This window comes from Gadus macrocephalus, chromosome 20 (assembly GCF_031168955.1).
Source record: "Gadus macrocephalus chromosome 20, ASM3116895v1".
Classification (NCBI taxonomy): domain Eukaryota; kingdom Metazoa; phylum Chordata; class Actinopteri; order Gadiformes; family Gadidae; genus Gadus; species Gadus macrocephalus.
The window spans coordinates 16,059,032-16,076,277 of NC_082401.1; the positions used below are offsets into that span (position 1 = coordinate 16,059,032).

The following is a 17,246-nucleotide window of genomic DNA, read 5'->3' on the forward strand; positions in this document are numbered from 1 at the left end:
TTTATCATTTGCCTTGCCTATTTTCCCTTTTTAGTGTCAAAAACGGATAATTCGATTATTCCAATGTCTGGGATTTTTATCAATAAATCACTCAAATGAGGACGTAATGTTGGATGATTGATTGTTGTGCTCTCTTTTAAGGTTTAGGCATTTAATACCGTAGAACGATCAAATCCACATCTGATTCTGTGGTGTGGATTAAAGAGGTGTCGACTTCTACCTGTTTTTAGAAGTCGACATCAAGAGTTTTAATCTCGCCCCATATGCCAAGTTTACCTGGACTGGCATCAATGTCCACATCAGCTGTCTGCTGAAATATCAGTCTCACTGAAAACGTACATGATGAAATTGGGATAGGAGTTCAGGGAGGGATGGTGGTAGAAAAGGAGACGCCACATTGCAGGAGCTTGGTGTGCTTTATTCACTACTGATTAAAGGGCACAGAGTTCACCAGACTTAACAAAACACACGTGTACTACTAGTGGCCAGCCCTGTGAAGGAGGGAAGAGTGAGGCTTTTCTCATAGAACTCTTCAGGGCTGGTTTCACCGTGGAGGAGAGGGTTGGAGACGCCACGTTTATATTCTATTTCTTCATAATCAACTCAACGTTTCTACTACGTTAAGGTCACTCATTTTGCTTCAGGTTTCATACTTCTACTACCTTAGATATGGATTTGCCAGCGTTAACCCAGTTCGTCTGAGCTATTCACGATTTGACAAACATAGGATTTACATAAATAGGGTGGTTTTACAATACAACAGTACAATACAAGTACTTTGAGTGATATTGTTATTCCTAGATGGGTCATGTCATCTTCTACCACTTTAGTCTATCATATCATTTCGATACGCTCTGTATTTATTCATTATTTATATTGCTTTTCTGTCCGTTCAGGTGTCTATATCATGTCAAATCCACAGGAAGGAAGGGAAAGAGTCGTACAAACAATAACTAAATTCACATACAACACTACCACGATTACATAGCGAGCAGATCCTCCAAACAAAAACAAACAAACAACAACATTGCACTTCGTTGCCCACGGTAACGCGAGCACATCGAGCGGGATTGACCAATCCTCTTTTCCCCCTGTGGCTGTCTCTCGCCCACTCCCGAGAGAGAGAGAGAACGAGGGTGGCTGGGTGGGCGGGGCCTCTGCGTCTAGACGGCCTCCACGTAGTTGGCGGGCAGCATGCCGGTCTTGCCGGTGCGCTGCACGGTGCCGTACATCCAGCCCTCGTCGATGGACTGCACGTTGACGATGACGTCGCCGTCCTTGAAGGTCACCTCGTCGTTGTCGGCCGCGCCGTAGTCGTACATGGCTCGCACCGTTTTCTGAGAAGGGAAGGGCAAGTGAGTCCGGCTGGTAGAGGGGTTTCCAAGTGTGTGTGTGTGTGTGTGTGGTAATCACCACTCTTGTAGAGTGAAGGAGTGTGTGTGTGTGTGTGTGTGGTACTAAATGCTGGTAGAGGAGTGTGTGTGTGTGTGTGTGGTACTCACCCCGGTGATGGAGCAGTGTGTGTCTGTGTGGTGCTCAATGGTGGTAGAGGAGTGTGTGTGTGTGGTACTCACCCCGGTGGTAGAGGGGTGGGATGGGATGGAGGAGACGGTGGTCTGCTGGGTGGCCACTGAGGAAGACCTCTGCTGCAGCTCCACAGTCTTAGTAGTCTGGTAGCCTGGAGGTCCACACACACACACACACACACACACACACACACACACACACACACACACACACACACACACACACACACACACACACACACACACACACACACACACACAGTCAGCTACAACACTGACTCAGACTGAGGCACTTGGGTGAACTGACTTAATATTTGGTCAATGTTCACCCAATTATATGATATCAGTATACGCTATAGATATATATAAACCCTTACATTAATAGCAAACTCAAGAACCAAAACGAAACCCTTTAACCCAACCCTAATGCCACAACCTAGAGCCAAAAAACCAACCCTACGAGGAAACCCTGATTAAACCCTAACCCCAACACCAAACTCTATAACTGACACCCAAACCCTAAAACCAAACCCCTAGGAAACCCTAACCCTAACACCAAACTCTACAGCCGACAACCAAACCCTAAAACCCAACCCCTGGCTAACCCTAACACCAAACCCTAAACCCGACCCTAAAGGAAACCCTAACTCTAAAACCAAACTCTAGAACCGACACCCAAACCCTGAAACCCAACCCCTAGTGAACCCTAACACCAAACCCTAAACCCGACCCTAAAGAAAACCCTAACTCTAAAACCAAACTCTAGAACCGACCCCCATAACCCTAAAACCCAACCCCTAGTGAACCCTACCCCTAACACCAAACCCTAAACCCGACCCTAAAGAAAACCCTAACTCTAAAACCAAACTCTAGAACCGACACCCAAACCCTAAAACCCAAACCCTAGGAAACCTTAACCCTAACACCAAACTCTAGAATCAACACCAAAACCCTGAAACCCAAACCCTAGCAAACCCTAACACCAACCTCTACACCCGACCCCCAAACCCTAAATCCCAACCCCTAGGAAACCCCAAAACCAAACTCTAGAACCGACACCCAAACTTCTAAAACCCGACCCTGAGAAAACCCTCACACCAAACTCAACAACCAAAGACTAGTCCTCACCGACGGAGGAGGCTCCGAAGCCGTTGCTGTAGGTGGACATGTGGTGGTCTCCCTCGTGGGACATCTCAGACTTCTCGTCGGCCGGGCCGCTCATGGCGCTGGTGGAACGGGAGTGCTCCTTGCTGCGACGCTGGGCGTGGACTGACGGGACCAGACGTTTGAGCCAGCCGTCGGTTATATGCACTCATTCCGCGTCAATATTAATCGTTTAGAGGTTGATTCATTTTGACATTTGGATGAGATTTATTTGGGCTCGTTTTGACGAGGGGCCAAAGGAAAATGACTTACTTTAATATAATGTAACTGCAAAAGTTCCTATGTTTGTTTTCCCATTGGGATTTAATAAATACTAAGACAACTTTCAACGAACCACCATTGCATGTGTTTGCCACCACATCAGAGCTGTCTCTCTAGAGTTTGCCCGGCCCTGGGGGGATGTGGCTCACCTGACATCATGTGCAGACTCCTGGACTGGATGTTGTCCTCGGCGGGGTCATAGTCAAACACGGAGCCAGGGTTGGTGCGCCACACACGCAGATCTGACAACGCACGCGCATTTGTGAGCACACACACACACACACACACACACACACACACACACACACACACACACACACCACAGATTAGATAGAGGTGACTAAATATATGTGTATTATAAAGTTACATTTTAAGAATGGGTGTACACGTATCAATATTTGTTTAATATGCTTGATTATATCTATATATAATTGCCAAACATTTTGTGCTAATATGTTCGCTGCAACCTAATCCGAGTATGACAATTGCCTAACAAAGTTGTCAAATGAAAACCAACATCATTCATAGTAGAAATAGGTGGTGTTGCAACAGCAATATCACGGCCAATTTATCGGTCGCGATATTTTTGGACAGTAGACAACCATTTGGTCAATTTAGTCACAAAAAGTTGAAGTCTGTCCAGCAACTACTTCTTATGAGTTAAGAGTTGTGGAGCTGATTGCCTGTCAATCAATACACCCACAGTGTGTGTGTGTGTACATGTGTGTGTGTACATGTGTGTGTGTACATGTGTATGTGTGTGTGTGTGTGTATGTATGTATGTATGTATGTATGTATGTATGTATGTATGTATGTATGTATGTATGTATGTATGTATGTATGTATGTATGTATGTATGTATGTATGTATGTATGTATGTATGTATGTATGTATGTATGTATGTATGTATGTGTGTGTGTGTGTGTGTGTGTGTGTGTGTGTGTGTGTGTGTGTGTGTGTGTGTGTGTGTGTGTGTGTGTGTACCGGTGGTGGTCTCCTGTTCGTGCTCCACCACACGCCTCCTCTCCATCTCCACCACGCGTCTCTGGATGCCGCGGTAGTTGATGTCGCTGAACTCCTGGGTGTTCTTCTTCACACGCTCCATCTCGGGGTAGGACGCCATCGCCGTGAAGGAGCCCTTGCTCTTCTCATGGTCCTGGTGGTATCTCACCTGGACACACACACACACACACACACACACACACACACACACACACACACACACACACACAGAGAAGGGATGTCAGGACTCTCATTAGCATGGAGACTGAGATTGCGATCACCAAAAGGCCGAAACTCAAACATTTTGCGGGGGATTTTGAGTAAACTGGCCTTTAATTGACACACGTAAAAAGTGAACTCACTCCTGAGATGTTGAGCTGGGACTCCTTGACGCGCCTCATCTCGGGGGTGTCCAGGACGAAGGCGGCCTTGCCCTGCACCTGCTTGCGGAAGCTGTCCGAGTACAGCACCTGGTGGGAGGCAGCGGGAGGGAGGTTACCACCCCGTCTGAGGAGCTCCGGATCTCCGTGAGGACCCCTGTGTCCTCACACAGGGACGAACGTAGCGTCCACCACACAATGACACCATGGGAGGAGGGAGGAACATGGCGGCAAATCTACACAGGCGACTACTACAGGCTGCCACCAGGGGGGGTCGTTACGGGGATGACTTCAGAGACAGGAATTAGATGGGGGAGGGGGGGAGGAATGGGTAAAGCATTGAGAGACGTACAGGGAAGTAAGAGTGTGTGCCAATCGAATTCACAAAGGATGAGACAACATAGGTGAGAGAGTAGTTCCGACAGCACAAGAGTTTAGTGTTGGTGGTCTAAAGATTAAAGACACAGAAGAGATTTACTCTGGGAAACAGAGTTAATGTGATTAACTGGTGCCAAAGGCGGAATAGGTTAGGGAAGGGGGTTAACCAGGGGTACTACTGGAGGGTTGCTAAGGAAGGGGTGGGGGGGGCGGCATGTCCTTCAGGGGAAAACATGAGATACTTTGGGGGGTGGGGGTTGGGTTGTGGAGGTACCGAGCTAATGTGTTCTTGGTTCCGTTTGACTCGCTCCATCTCGGGAGTGAACACGACAGGGGTTCCCTTGGCCTTACTGTCCTTATACAACACCTACAGGACACAAGCACAGGGTCCCCGAGGGGACAGTCAGAGTGCACAAGACATTCAAAGAGAGCACACGCACGGGACGGCCTTCAGAGACGTGGATTGGAGCTGCTAGCGCAGCGTGTTGCGGGACCTTCTGTAAAACACAAACCTCCTGCCGTTACCCCGGACAGTTGACCCGGGCTATTTCTGTTGAATTGACATTCTATCTAATTTATTTTAGCCTTTTTTCCCCCCTGTTTTAATGATCAATTAATCCATGTCTGAGAAATTGGTCCCATCGTGGCAGATTTTTGGGATCTGGGATGTAGCATCCACAGAGCCCTAACCACAGCTCTTCACACCACCACAGCAGGAGACGAAGACTCTGGGAGGGGCCGCTGGCTCTGAGGGTAGAGGTCGGCAGTGGAGACGGCGATCACACACACACACACACACACTCAGAGAGGCCTAATGGGAGGAAAGCTATGACGAGGATGTAAGATGAACCAGCACTGCAATTCACAAGCTGTAGCCAAGAGCTCAGCTCTTTAAAGGGCAAAAGATGCAGAAAATGGGAGAAAGGGAGCACATGGATGGAAGATTAAGGGGGAAGAACCGGCCTCATTAAGAGTTGGCAGCAAGGCCGAGTCCTGGTTCTGGTAACTGAAGCGTTGATGGAGGTGGTGGTTGTGGGAGCCAGGGGGATTGGGGGGTGAGCGATGAGGATGGTAAGCATGGACTGATGAGGAGTTAGGCGGATCAGAGGGGTCTATTGTCTACGTTAAACCGTTAGGAACCACACAGGTTTTCAGGATGAGGCTTTTCTGGATCCAATACCGAGCTGATGTGCCTCTGGTTCTCTCGGACCCGCTTCATTTCGGGGAGATCCGATATGGCCGTGCCTTTGCCCACGGTGTTGCGGTACTTAATCTATCCCGTACCGTTGGTCCGCGGGTTCCCAGGCAAGAGGATAAAGAGAGACAGCAGTGAGGACACAGACAGGAGAACTGAGCCACACGTGTACACAACCTAGTGCTTATTATTCACAGCATGGCTGCTGTGGGAGCCTCGGAAACAAGGAGAGTGAGTGGTTAACATGGAGAGAAATGTAGAAATCATTAAGAAATGGCTTAAGGATACGGATTAAAGTGCGACAGAGTGCAAGCTGCTCACGAGGGAACTCGGCTCAATGAAAGGTGTTAGAGGAACGCTGGGAGATCAGCAACAGCGCTCGTTAGTGAAAAACGAAAACTTGAAGGGTTTGATGGAAATGAACAGAGGTCAGGAGGTTTGAAATGGTATTTGGTCTGGCCGGAGGCTGTCGAAGGGAAGTCGGGAATGGTGTTCAAATGAGGAATGGGGGGGAGGAGGGGGGACACAGCGAGGGGGAGGGTACCGTGCTGATGTTCAGCTGGTTGCGTTTAACTCTCTCCATCTCGGGGGTCTCTGATATAGAAGTGCCTTGTCCGAGTCCTTCTTTGTACTGAAGCTTTAAATGAGAATGTTAAAAAGAGGTCAACGAGGGCGGCGGTAAAAGTTTCCATACTTAAAGTCTTGAAACTATTTTCATGGAGGAGTGAGGGGGGGGGGCGGTGAGAACAAAGGGAAACCTAAACACTTCAGAGGGAGGAAAATCTGAAAGGAACAGCAAAAAAATGAATCAATAGAGCCACGGTCAGAACATCAGCTCACGACTTGGGAATGATTTAGGAATGGAACAGGGATTCAGTTAGGATGACAGGAAAAGCTGTAACAAAAAGAAAACAGAACCTTATCCATATCGTTACTGCTCTTGGTTCTGTGATGAGAATGAGGGGAAAGGGTGTGTCTTTGTATTCTGTTGGGGGGGGGGGGGGGGCGGGGGGGTAGATAGGGATCACTCTGTGGTTCGGTTCCACTACCGAGCTGATGTGCTTCTGGTTCTCTCGGACCCGCTTCACCTCCGGAAGATCCTGAATGGCCGTGCCTTGGCCCAAAGATTCCTTGTATTGTATCTACCCATGTCAAGATGTACACAGCAGGACAGTGAGAGAGACAAATGGGCAGCACAGCTACACAGTAAATACTGCCCGCATGTAAAAAGGCCATGAACACATCAAGAGGGTAGCCGTCACCACAGCACGGTATATGCTATGGTGTAAAAAACAATGTAAAAAACATTACATAATTTCATTGTTGTCTCAGATGCAACGTTTTATATATTATATTACTGTTATATCTTATGCATATTATATTATATTGTGTGTCACCAAAATGGAGGATTTAATTAAGTCTGTTAACTGAGTGTTTAGACATGATTAGGCGTGTTTATAGGGGGAACAGGAAAAATATTTCAATTAGTGCAAAAAATAAAACCATACAGGGACTGTTTAAGTGATGTAGATTAAAAATGGCGGTCAATTGCACAGGGATTTAGTATCCAGCCTGCTAGCCTGGATGCTAGCTAGGGAAGGACCAGGCGGTAGGGAAGGGGAGGTGGAGGATGAAGGGTAAAGTGAAGAGGGTAGAACGCCAGGGCTCAGGGTCACTCCATAAAGTACCGTGCTAATGTTCCGCTGGTTCATCTTAGCCCGCTCCATTTCTGGGGTCTTAGGCACCGTGGTGCCTCCTGCCAGGTCATCTTTGTACTGAATCTTCATAAAGATCAAGAATGAAGGCATCAACCCACAGGTTATCCTCTGTATTCCCCTCCCTCCCCCCCACAAAGTCTAGGTTTTTGAACTTACCGACCAACCCACTACTGAAATACGATTGTGATTGAAATGCGGTTGTGATTGAGGTACAAGTTTCCTTGTTTTTTCAAATATACCTTTTTTTTGTTATGTTATATCATTGGAGATGCCAGTTTTGGGTTACCAAAATGGAGGATATTCATTTAGTCGGAAACTTGATTGTTAAGACATGATTGAGTGCCAATTATTAGATGATTGTGTTGTACAATGAAAGACAGTAAAGATTCAATATGAATGGCAAAATAAGGATGGGATTTTATTTGAACAATAAAATATGTGTTGGGCAAATTATAGAGAGGCTGAGATTATAGATTTCATATTCAAAAGGCGAAGGGGTGAAAAAATTTAAGAAATATATTTAAGAAATATAGGCCTACTCAAAGCCCAAATCATTGATATCATACCCTATCCAATAATAAAGAAATTTGAATTTGAATGGTAACAATTCCGTTAAATCCTCGTCCTCGTTTTGAACGTCTCACTCATGGCTGATCAGTGTGTTCTTTCTGATTAGCTCTTAATTGAGATCACCTGTCACGCACCCCTTTATTAAAGGTGAACCTTTATTAAAGGTTTACTTTTCGCATCGGCCTGTGTCAATCGAGGTTAAGTTTAGTGAGGGTTGAAAGTTTTCGATCTAGATTTCAGATCACTATTGTCACTTTATACAAACTGAAAGTATGCGTTGTTGCGTGTTTGTTTTTGTGGGCATTTGACTGAACAGCCCAGACAAATATTGCTACCAACATGGCACTTCGAAACAGACCACCGCAGTGAGTAAAAGTTATTTTCCTTTATTAAATGTTGACGTTTTTGGGCTGTCTCCTCAGACACAAGCCATCAGTATCCCTGCTCTTTGCACCTTGACATGCATGTCGCCGCTGTTTGTTAACCTAGCTTTGCTGATTTGTATCTTGTGATGTGTGTGTGTTTTTCTTAACAGGTGTTAGATGACTGACAAGATCTATGGGGGGGCCCCCTTTGGGCCCCCCCATACCAACTTAGTCTTCAAAGGAATCTAGTGCCATGGGACTCCAGTGTCTTCAAAACATCCTCGGAATACATGTGTATGAATGGTCCACCGACGGGTTGATCTGGAAGCCACCACGGTCCACGCAGTAATCTGCTGCGTGGGCCGTAGTGGCTTCCAGAGCCATCTTTCGGTCTTGGTCAGGATTTGTTACAGTTGCCCTACAATGTAGCAGGCTACGGGTTTCTGAAGAAGCCTGCTTTACGTAGCATTGGAGTACAAATATTGTGCAAAATGCTCATGTAATTGCACTAGCACTAGTAACCTGTAGATTAGCTTAGTTTAACGTCATTCCGTGCTGTCTCTGTCAAATGTGTGGCTTACTTTAAGTCCACAAGGCCCTCTGGTAAACCACGTTGGAACACCCCTGGACAAGGTGATTAGTCACTGGGTGTGTGCTAAAGTTTTGTTCCATTTTTCACTAGTTGGTTAAGGTTTGGTAGAATTGTTTGGATGCTAGCGACGTGATGGCGTATGTACAAGAGCCTACCGTGGCCAGGCCACAGTTGCGACGGTCACGGCCAGATGGCCTAGTGTGAGTGCAACCTTGATTGCATTTGTATACTGTTTACCATTGGATGTTTATGCAATTTGGCTTAATTCATCCGCAGTAAAGCTGCATTTGACTATTCCAGGGTCGTTTTGTACAGGCTTTCAATTGACCATGTTGACTAGTTTGTGGGAAGTTTTTTTTTTTTTTTACTCTTGCTTACAATCCAACGGTTGTGACCACTTATGCAACTGGGCTGTGAACCTTGCAATTCTAGTTGCATATTTGTACACGCAAGCTTGTCCATTTCTATCGCCATCACTAACACTAGCTTCAGCATTTCCTTGTAGGCCATTAGCTGACTTGTGTATTGGAGCGATGATTTGGGTATTTTAAGATGCTTGAAAACCTAAAATAAATGCCGTAGGTCGTAAGCCATCTGGAGGTTGTGGCAATGGAGGCTTGTGGTAGATCTGCCATCCAAGAAAGGTTAATTCTTCTGAAGCATGATTAATACTTTAGTAAATTGAATCTATTCATATAGAACTATAAAACCCTGGCTTGTCCCTAGACTAGAAATGTGAACAACAGACACTAAAATACACCAACATTCTACACTGCCTATCAAAAGAGACTTCTAAAACATATCTGCTAGAACAGTTCCTATACTTTTTGTATAATTTGGTCATGCTGCAAATGTACTTTTTGTGGTTGCTCCATATTTAGTTATTTGACAGCCTCACCTGCTAGAAAAGTCTATTCAAATCGGCTAAATATAAAGAACTAAATTAATAGCCATGAAATGTTGTCACTCATACTAATGGCAAATACCCTCTTTCAGTTGGTGGTTCAACACTGATGTCTCTCTAGGCTTGAGGGAGAGCTCACAAGTAAATTACACGAATGTCCTGGAGCAATTGGGAATACACTTTTATTTAGTCTACCTGACCAGGGACATCTTTGAACTATAGGTCACCTAACCCAAACTTTTCACTCTTGTTAGGTTGTCCTTTTCTCTTGTTTTAACCCGAAAGGGCTGAAATATCAACATTTCAGGTATTCTGTTTGGATAATGTGCAAAACTTGTGGCTTCACTAATAAAAAAAAATAACGAATGTATTTTTCTTAATGTGGTTAAACTATTTAAAGATTTGTATGCAAAATATTTCTGCTCAATTTGTGGTCAATGAAACTCTGAAATTTTTTAATTTGATAAAACACAACTATGGGTTAAAGGTATTTGCTTTGGGCATCTTTTGATATTTTTAGAATCTAGCTCCATTGCCGTTAGAAATGGTGTCTCCCAGTACTGCAAAGTGCTTCCACAAGAATGGGCAGAAAAGGAACTGCCAACTAAATCTATTTAACATGGGTAGAAAGTTTCCATGGAAGCTCTTGGCTGCTGGTTCCCAACACAGCTCCACTGTTAGCCTGTGACCTTGCGTTTAACTTTTTTTGACTTTTGGTGACTTTCACAAAAGAGAAATGAACTGGTTAATACAATAAACAAGACATTTCATGGTACCATTTTGAACTGTTTGTGGATATTGCATTAAATCCATATGCTTGAAACTTTTCAATAATGCATATCAACGAAACAATGGAATGAAATAAATAGTTCAAGCAATTTGTGGGACTTGGCTGCTTTTACATTATTACTCATTTTGGGGGTTATTTCAGTCTCTCCAACCTGCAGGTCGTACGAAGAATCATGGGAATATTCTATTAATGTCTTTATCATCTTTCGTCTCAACACTTCTGCTGCAGCCGCTGTTGAAGCGTATGAGTCCTTTGAGACCCCCTTTGATAAAAGGGGTTCTCAAATGTTGACCCTCAGTCACCTATTGCATCACTTCCTTTAGGGCTTCGGCCTCCTAATTGATCATTATAGTATAATTGAATGCCCTCTTTCATATATATGATACCTCCACCCAACCCGGTATCACGCGATTGCGTGCTCCTGCGCACGAACGTTAATCTATTGAAGCGTGTTCCAGAGCACGATAGTCCGACTTTTTGCGTGTTACACAGAACGAAATGTAAACCAATGCATTCTGAATGGGAGTGTTCTAAGACAATTATATCTGTACGGAGCTCCATAAGGGACATTAGGGAGAACGCTCCCGGACAGAACCTTAGTTTGGAAGTCATGCTTAGTGACACGACAAATAGCCTACTTCCAATTGAAATACAAAATTTAGAAAATAGGCCTACGTGTCCCTGATCACGTTTCAATAGATTAAATAACGTGACAGTGTCACGTATTTCCCTGAGACCATACCCGTACTTCCATGAGTATACTTAAAGGAAGTATACTATCTGCAGTGAGTGGTATGTTTGAAGGGCAGACATTTGCTAACTCTTGTATTTTAGACTGTGCTTTAAAGCTTAAATACGATTGTGATTGAGATACAAGTTTCATTGTTTTTCCAAACATACCTCAAACGATATAAAAAACCTTTTGTTATATCGTTGGAGATGGCAGTTTTGGGTTACCAAAATCGAGGATCTTTCATTAATTCTGTAACTTCAGTGTTTAGACATTAAGTAAAAAAGAAAAAAAATATTTGAAGCGTTAAAATAAAACATTACATTTAAATGATCGGGATTAAAGTGGCGGTCAATTGCTCGGGGATTACTTGTCCAGCGAGGTCCTGGATGCTAGCTAGGGACAGACCAGGCGGTAGGGGAAGGGGAGGTGGAGAATGAAAGGTAACGTGAAGAGGGTAGAACGCCAGGTTTCAGGGTCATTACGTAAAGTACCGTGCTAATGTTCCGCTGGTTCATCTTAGCCCGCTCCATTTCTGGGGTCTTAGGCACCGTGGTGCCTCCTGCCAGGTCATCTTTGTACTGAATCTTCATAAAGATCAAGAATGAAGGCATCAAACCACAAGAAAGCCTTTGTATTCCCCCCCAGCACCCCACAAAATTTAAGGTTTCTAACTCACCACATCCACCTGTAGATTTGCTTAATTTCATTTTCTTAGGTTTAGCTTTAAAGCTGAAATACTATTTTGATTGAAATACGATTGTGATTGAGATACAAGTTTCATGTTTTTTTCCAACATACTCATTTTGTTATGTTATATCGTTGGAGATGCTAGTTTAGAGAAAATGGAGGCTATTTCATTAAGACTGTAACGTGAGTGTTTAGACATGATTAAGTTGCATGTTTGAAGGGGAAACACAATTTTCTTTGAATTAGTGCAAAAATTAAACAACTAAATAATGGGAGACAGTTTAAATGATGTGGATTAAAAATGGCGGTCAATTGCACAGGGATTTAGAGTGAGCAAGCTAGCCGTGATGCTAGCTAGGGAAGGACCAGGCGGTAGGGAAGGGGAGGTGGAGGATGAAAGGTAACGTGAAGTGGGTAGAACGCCAGGGCTCAGGGTCACTCCGTAAAGTACCGTGCTAATGTTCCGCTGGTTCATCTTAGCCCGCTCCATTTCTGGGGTCTTAGGCACCGTGGTGCCTCCTGCCAGGTCATCTTTGTACTGAATCTTCACAAAGATCAAAAGTGAAGGCATCAACCCAAAGGTAAGTCTCTGTATTCCCCCCACGAAATTTAAGGTTTTAACTCAGAAATTTGAGCACCACATCCAACTGTAGATTTGCTTAATTTAATTTTTTAGGTTTAGCTTTAAAGCTGAAATATGATTTTTATTGAAATACGATTGTGATTGAGATACATTTTCATTATTTTTCCAACATAGGCCTACTAATTTTGTTATTATATATTGTTGAAGATGTCAGTTTAGGGTTACCAAAATGGGGGATATTTCATTAAGTCTGGAACTTGAATGTTTAGACATGATTAAGTGGGATGTTTTAAGGGGAAACACTTTTTATTTTCAATTTGTGCAAAAACAAAATAACAAAAAACTGGGAGACATTTTAAATGATGTCGATTATAAATGTCGGTCAATTGGACGGGGATTTAGTGTCCAGCCAGCTAGCCGGGATGCTAGCTAGGGAAGGACCAGGCAGTAGGGAAGGGGAGGTGGAGGATGAAAGGTAACGTGAAGAAGGGAGGATCGCCAGGTTTCAGGGTCACTCCGTAAAGTACCGTGCTAATGTTCCGCTGGTTCATCTTAGCCCGCTCCATTTCTGGGGTCTTAGGCACCGTGGTGCCCCCACCCAGGTCATCTTTGTACTGAATCTTCACAAAGATCAAGAATGAGGGCATCAACCTCCACCCCCGACTTTTTTTATACGTTTTTCTAATTCACCCGCAGCTTCACTTATATATATGCTTAATTATTTAGCTTTAAAGCTAAAATACAACTGCGACCGAGATACGATGGTGATTGAAATACACTTGCAATTGGAATGTGATTGCGAGTGAAAAAACAAGTGACGATTAAGCTGTCAGTCCAGCCCAATCATTCGATGACCATCAGAGTTGTGTTGCCATTGGAAGGAATGCATTGACAAAACACAAAACACGTACAGATACAAACAATGATGGAGTTCAACGTAGAACACATGAACACAGCATACAATCTATGCACTACTAAACCACTCAGTTATGGTGTTACAATCAAACTAGACCCGCCGATGTTAGACTCTCACATTAGAAAGGCTAAGGGGAATTTCTACTGCACCAAAGACGAAGCTTAATGGAAAAGAGAGGGCTGCATATCAGCAAATGTTAACTTAGGATATAAGATTAAAAGAAACTTGAGGTAATTGAGGTTAAGAGTGGTTAAAGAGGGAGGTACTGATTCCAGGGTAGGTAGGTACCGAGCTGAAATTCTTTGTATTCTCTTTAACACGAAGCATTTCAGGGGTGTCCTTTACGGTCAACACTTTTCCCTTTATGATTTTATGGTCTGCCTGGTACTGAAGCTAAAAGAGGAAGATAAAAAGGCAGAGACGCAATTAACATATCCAACAGAATCAGGCAGCATGGGGCTGTTGTATCAAGGGAAACTATGACAGCACACAAAACGATTTTGTCTTGTAAAATCTTCCCTTGTCCGGTAAAATGACTTTCATGCACCATTCTTAAAATAATAATAATAATATACATCATGAAATATTTAAATAGAATATTACTGCTAGATTGGATTGTTTGTTAGGAGACTGGACAAACTGTTTTAAATTAATGCAATGAATAAAGTATCAAGGATAATACTTTGCATTTGGAGGCAGACATGTTGACTGGGTGCTGTCATGGGCCATACACATTTGGATCTTACCAGCACCCATTGTGCGTCAGTCTGGGTCTTACTGGCGTCGTTAATGCCCGAGTCACGTTGCTAACACCTGGGGAAGGTTTCTCATTCTTGGTGGTTTACTTACGGTGCTGAAGTTCTTCTGGTTCTCGCGCACTCTCTGCATCTCCGGGGTGTCAAACACAGGCACATAGTGGGACATGGTTTTCCCAGCCTCTGCCTTGTACTTGTTCTGTTGGACAAACGGGAAAAAACACAACAGAGATTTCAGAGATTTCACTCGAGCAACATAATTTCCCTTTGTTTGCTTCAAATAAAGTATTGTCATGGAACAAGTTATACAGACGACCACGTTCAACAACACAGCACCACCAACACCACCCCATTCCTGCCCAAATCAAAGTATCAGTTCCCCCGTCGGCAGCTACCTGGCTGATGATGTTCCTCATCTGCTGGGCGTGGATGATGTCGGGCGTGTCGATGACGGAGGTGAAGCTGGCTCTGTCCAGCTCCGCCGTGTGCTTGTACTTAGTCTGTTGAGCGGGTACAACGGCCGTCAAGAGGAGCACACCAACTCAGACTTGGAGACAACGTTCGCTACCGTAGGGGAAGGTGGCTGTTCAGACCTGGCTGAGGATGTCCGTGGCGTTCCTGGCCCTCATGAAGTCGGGGGTGTCCGTGGCCAACGCCAACATGCCCTTGCCCTTGATCTCCAGCTCCAGGGACTTCTTGTACTCCCTCTGCAGACATGACAAGCCACACATACACACACAAGTACACACACACACACAAACACATACGGTATTAGACAGGGTGGAGGAATGCTAGCGGACGAAGGAGTTCAAGTGATTCGAGATGTGGAGGGCTGCAAAACCAAGACAAAAGTAAAGAGGGAAAGAGGATAAGGCTTGGTTAACACACAGGGCAGTGGGAGGCTCCATTCAGAACTGGAAGGGAAACACAGCATTAGTTATCCATTTCAGTGTGTTACAAGTTATGGTTTAGAGTAGATTATTAGACGATGAAGATGCCAGAGTCAAACCATGAAAAATACCAAAAAATACACATACAATCTTTCAGATAAGCGATGTGATGTAGCCAGAGAGAAATGACACCCAATCAGTAACCCTGTTAGTCAGACGACCCAGAGGAGATTCATTAAAGGGAGGGTGAGGTAGGTGGTTTAAGGGGACGGTGGGTTTAAGGGGACGGTGGGTTTAAGGGGACGGTGGGTTTATGGGGACGGTGGGTAGGGCTTCAGAGGACAGAGGAGTTCAGAGCGGGATGGATGGAAGCCACTTCTGAGAGTGGTTTACAAAAGCCACGTCAAGTCACCGGTCCTACCTCACTCAGGATATGAGTGGCATTCTTTGCCCGCAAATGCTCAGGAGTTTCCTCCGGTGCTGAAAGCCCTTTACCCTTCACCCCCTCCTCTAGATCCTTCCTGTACTCTCGCTAGAGGGAGGGGAAGAAGAACACAAGAGACTGCAAAGACCAGCAAACAGCCACGCATACGTACATACAGACACAGAGGCCAGGCTGAACACAAAGACTGGCCACATAGTCACCAAGCCTCGGCCTTAGTTCCGGGCCTATAACTATATTTAACATATAGTAAATAGGCCACGGCTTCAATATACATTTCCTTATTGCAATACAGCAGGGGAATGTATATTTGAGTCCAAATTGTTAATGTAAGTATTGCACGTTATATCACACCTCAATAGATTTTTTTAATGTGGCTAGAGGCATTGGTGAGCTGGGCAGGTAGCCTGATAAAATTCGACAAGTTTAACATGTTTTATCAAATATAGTGACGGAAAAACATAAATGACAACAAAGAATTGAAAGGATGATGGTTCATCAAGAAATTCATGCAATGCTATAGTGTAGCAGAGATTCTTATTAAATGCCAACTTACAAGAGACAGGAAAATATATTTAATATTAATATATTCTAATATTCATATATATAATATTAATATATTTAACATAAATATATTGAAAAAATAAACAGTTATCATGCAAAGCAGCTGCAAATCCAATGCCGAAAGGGCCATCAAACTCGATGGTGATGGTGATGATGATGGTCAGATAAACACATACAGGCAGACGTACAGTAAGAATAAGCAATACACTCTAAACACTCAGACGCAAGATGAATCACAGTTAGTAGCTCTTTTAAATCCACTGCATAGCGAGCCATGCAAACGAACAAAAGAACTAGCGTGGGAGGGAGGTGGGCGATGTGTAATAGAGGGAGGTCATGGCATAAAGCGATAGGAGGAGCGGGGGGTTTAAGGTAATAATAATGTTGATGGTAATGGAAGGGAGGTAGGTTTTGGAGGTCATGGGATAAGCAATGGGATAGGGGAGGTCTTAGTCATGATGGCGGAGGGTTTAAGGTAATAGAACCAAAATGGAGGCGCTTAGGTTGATGGTAATGGAAGGGAGGTGGGATTTGGGTAAATCAACCTTATTTAAGTTACCTCGCTGGCTATTTTGGTAGCGTGTCTGACATGTATCATGGCGGGTGTGACCTCCAAGCCACAGAGGTTCTTGCCCCGCATTCCCTCCTCATAGTCCTTCTTATAGTCTTTCTATCGGCCGAGGAGACAAGATGAGTCAAGGGCACAGACATGGCTCAGAAAGACCAAATGCAAGCAGTGCCGATCACAATGCAGTCCAACCTTACACCCTCGCTCCGCCTCACAGCGCCTCACACGCCTCACTTCTGCTTTTGTACCCATTTCATGTTTGT

At 44.4% G+C, this 17,246-nt stretch overlaps 1 protein-coding gene across 44 annotated transcripts in view; it reads right to left on the reverse strand.

The window, feature by feature from the left end:
• Window positions 1-397: 397 nt before the first annotated feature.
• Window positions 398-17,246, reverse strand: part of neb (nebulin) — a 66,278-nt gene continuing 49,429 nt past the window's right edge. For 16 of the 44 annotated variants that reach the window (XM_060039686.1, XM_060039683.1, XM_060039685.1 and 13 more), the window contains 15 exons: window positions 16,975-17,085; window positions 15,831-15,941; window positions 15,113-15,226; window positions 14,915-15,019; window positions 14,614-14,718; window positions 14,053-14,157; window positions 6,451-6,543; window positions 5,892-5,984; window positions 4,986-5,078; window positions 4,316-4,423; window positions 3,936-4,122; window positions 3,101-3,193; window positions 2,655-2,795; window positions 1,575-1,678; window positions 398-1,337 (listed from right to left, as the gene is read on the reverse strand). In XM_060039686.1, coding sequence (XP_059895669.1) covers window positions 1,164-1,337; window positions 1,575-1,678; window positions 2,655-2,795; window positions 3,101-3,193; window positions 3,936-4,122; window positions 4,316-4,423; window positions 4,986-5,078; window positions 5,892-5,984; window positions 6,451-6,543; window positions 14,053-14,157; window positions 14,614-14,718; window positions 14,915-15,019; window positions 15,113-15,226; window positions 15,831-15,941; window positions 16,975-17,085 — 1,737 coding nt within the window. In that variant the 3' untranslated portion in view covers window positions 398-1,163. Of the gene's footprint in view, window positions 1,338-1,574; window positions 1,679-2,654; window positions 2,796-3,100; window positions 3,194-3,935; window positions 4,123-4,315; window positions 4,424-4,985; window positions 5,079-5,891; window positions 5,985-6,450; window positions 6,544-6,955; window positions 7,049-7,594; window positions 7,688-12,069; window positions 12,810-13,375; window positions 13,469-14,052; window positions 14,158-14,613; window positions 14,719-14,914; window positions 15,020-15,112; window positions 15,227-15,830; window positions 15,942-16,974; window positions 17,086-17,246 lie in introns of those variants that run through there. The other 28 variants (XM_060039706.1, XM_060039704.1, XM_060039707.1 and 25 more) reach the window with 17 other exon arrangements.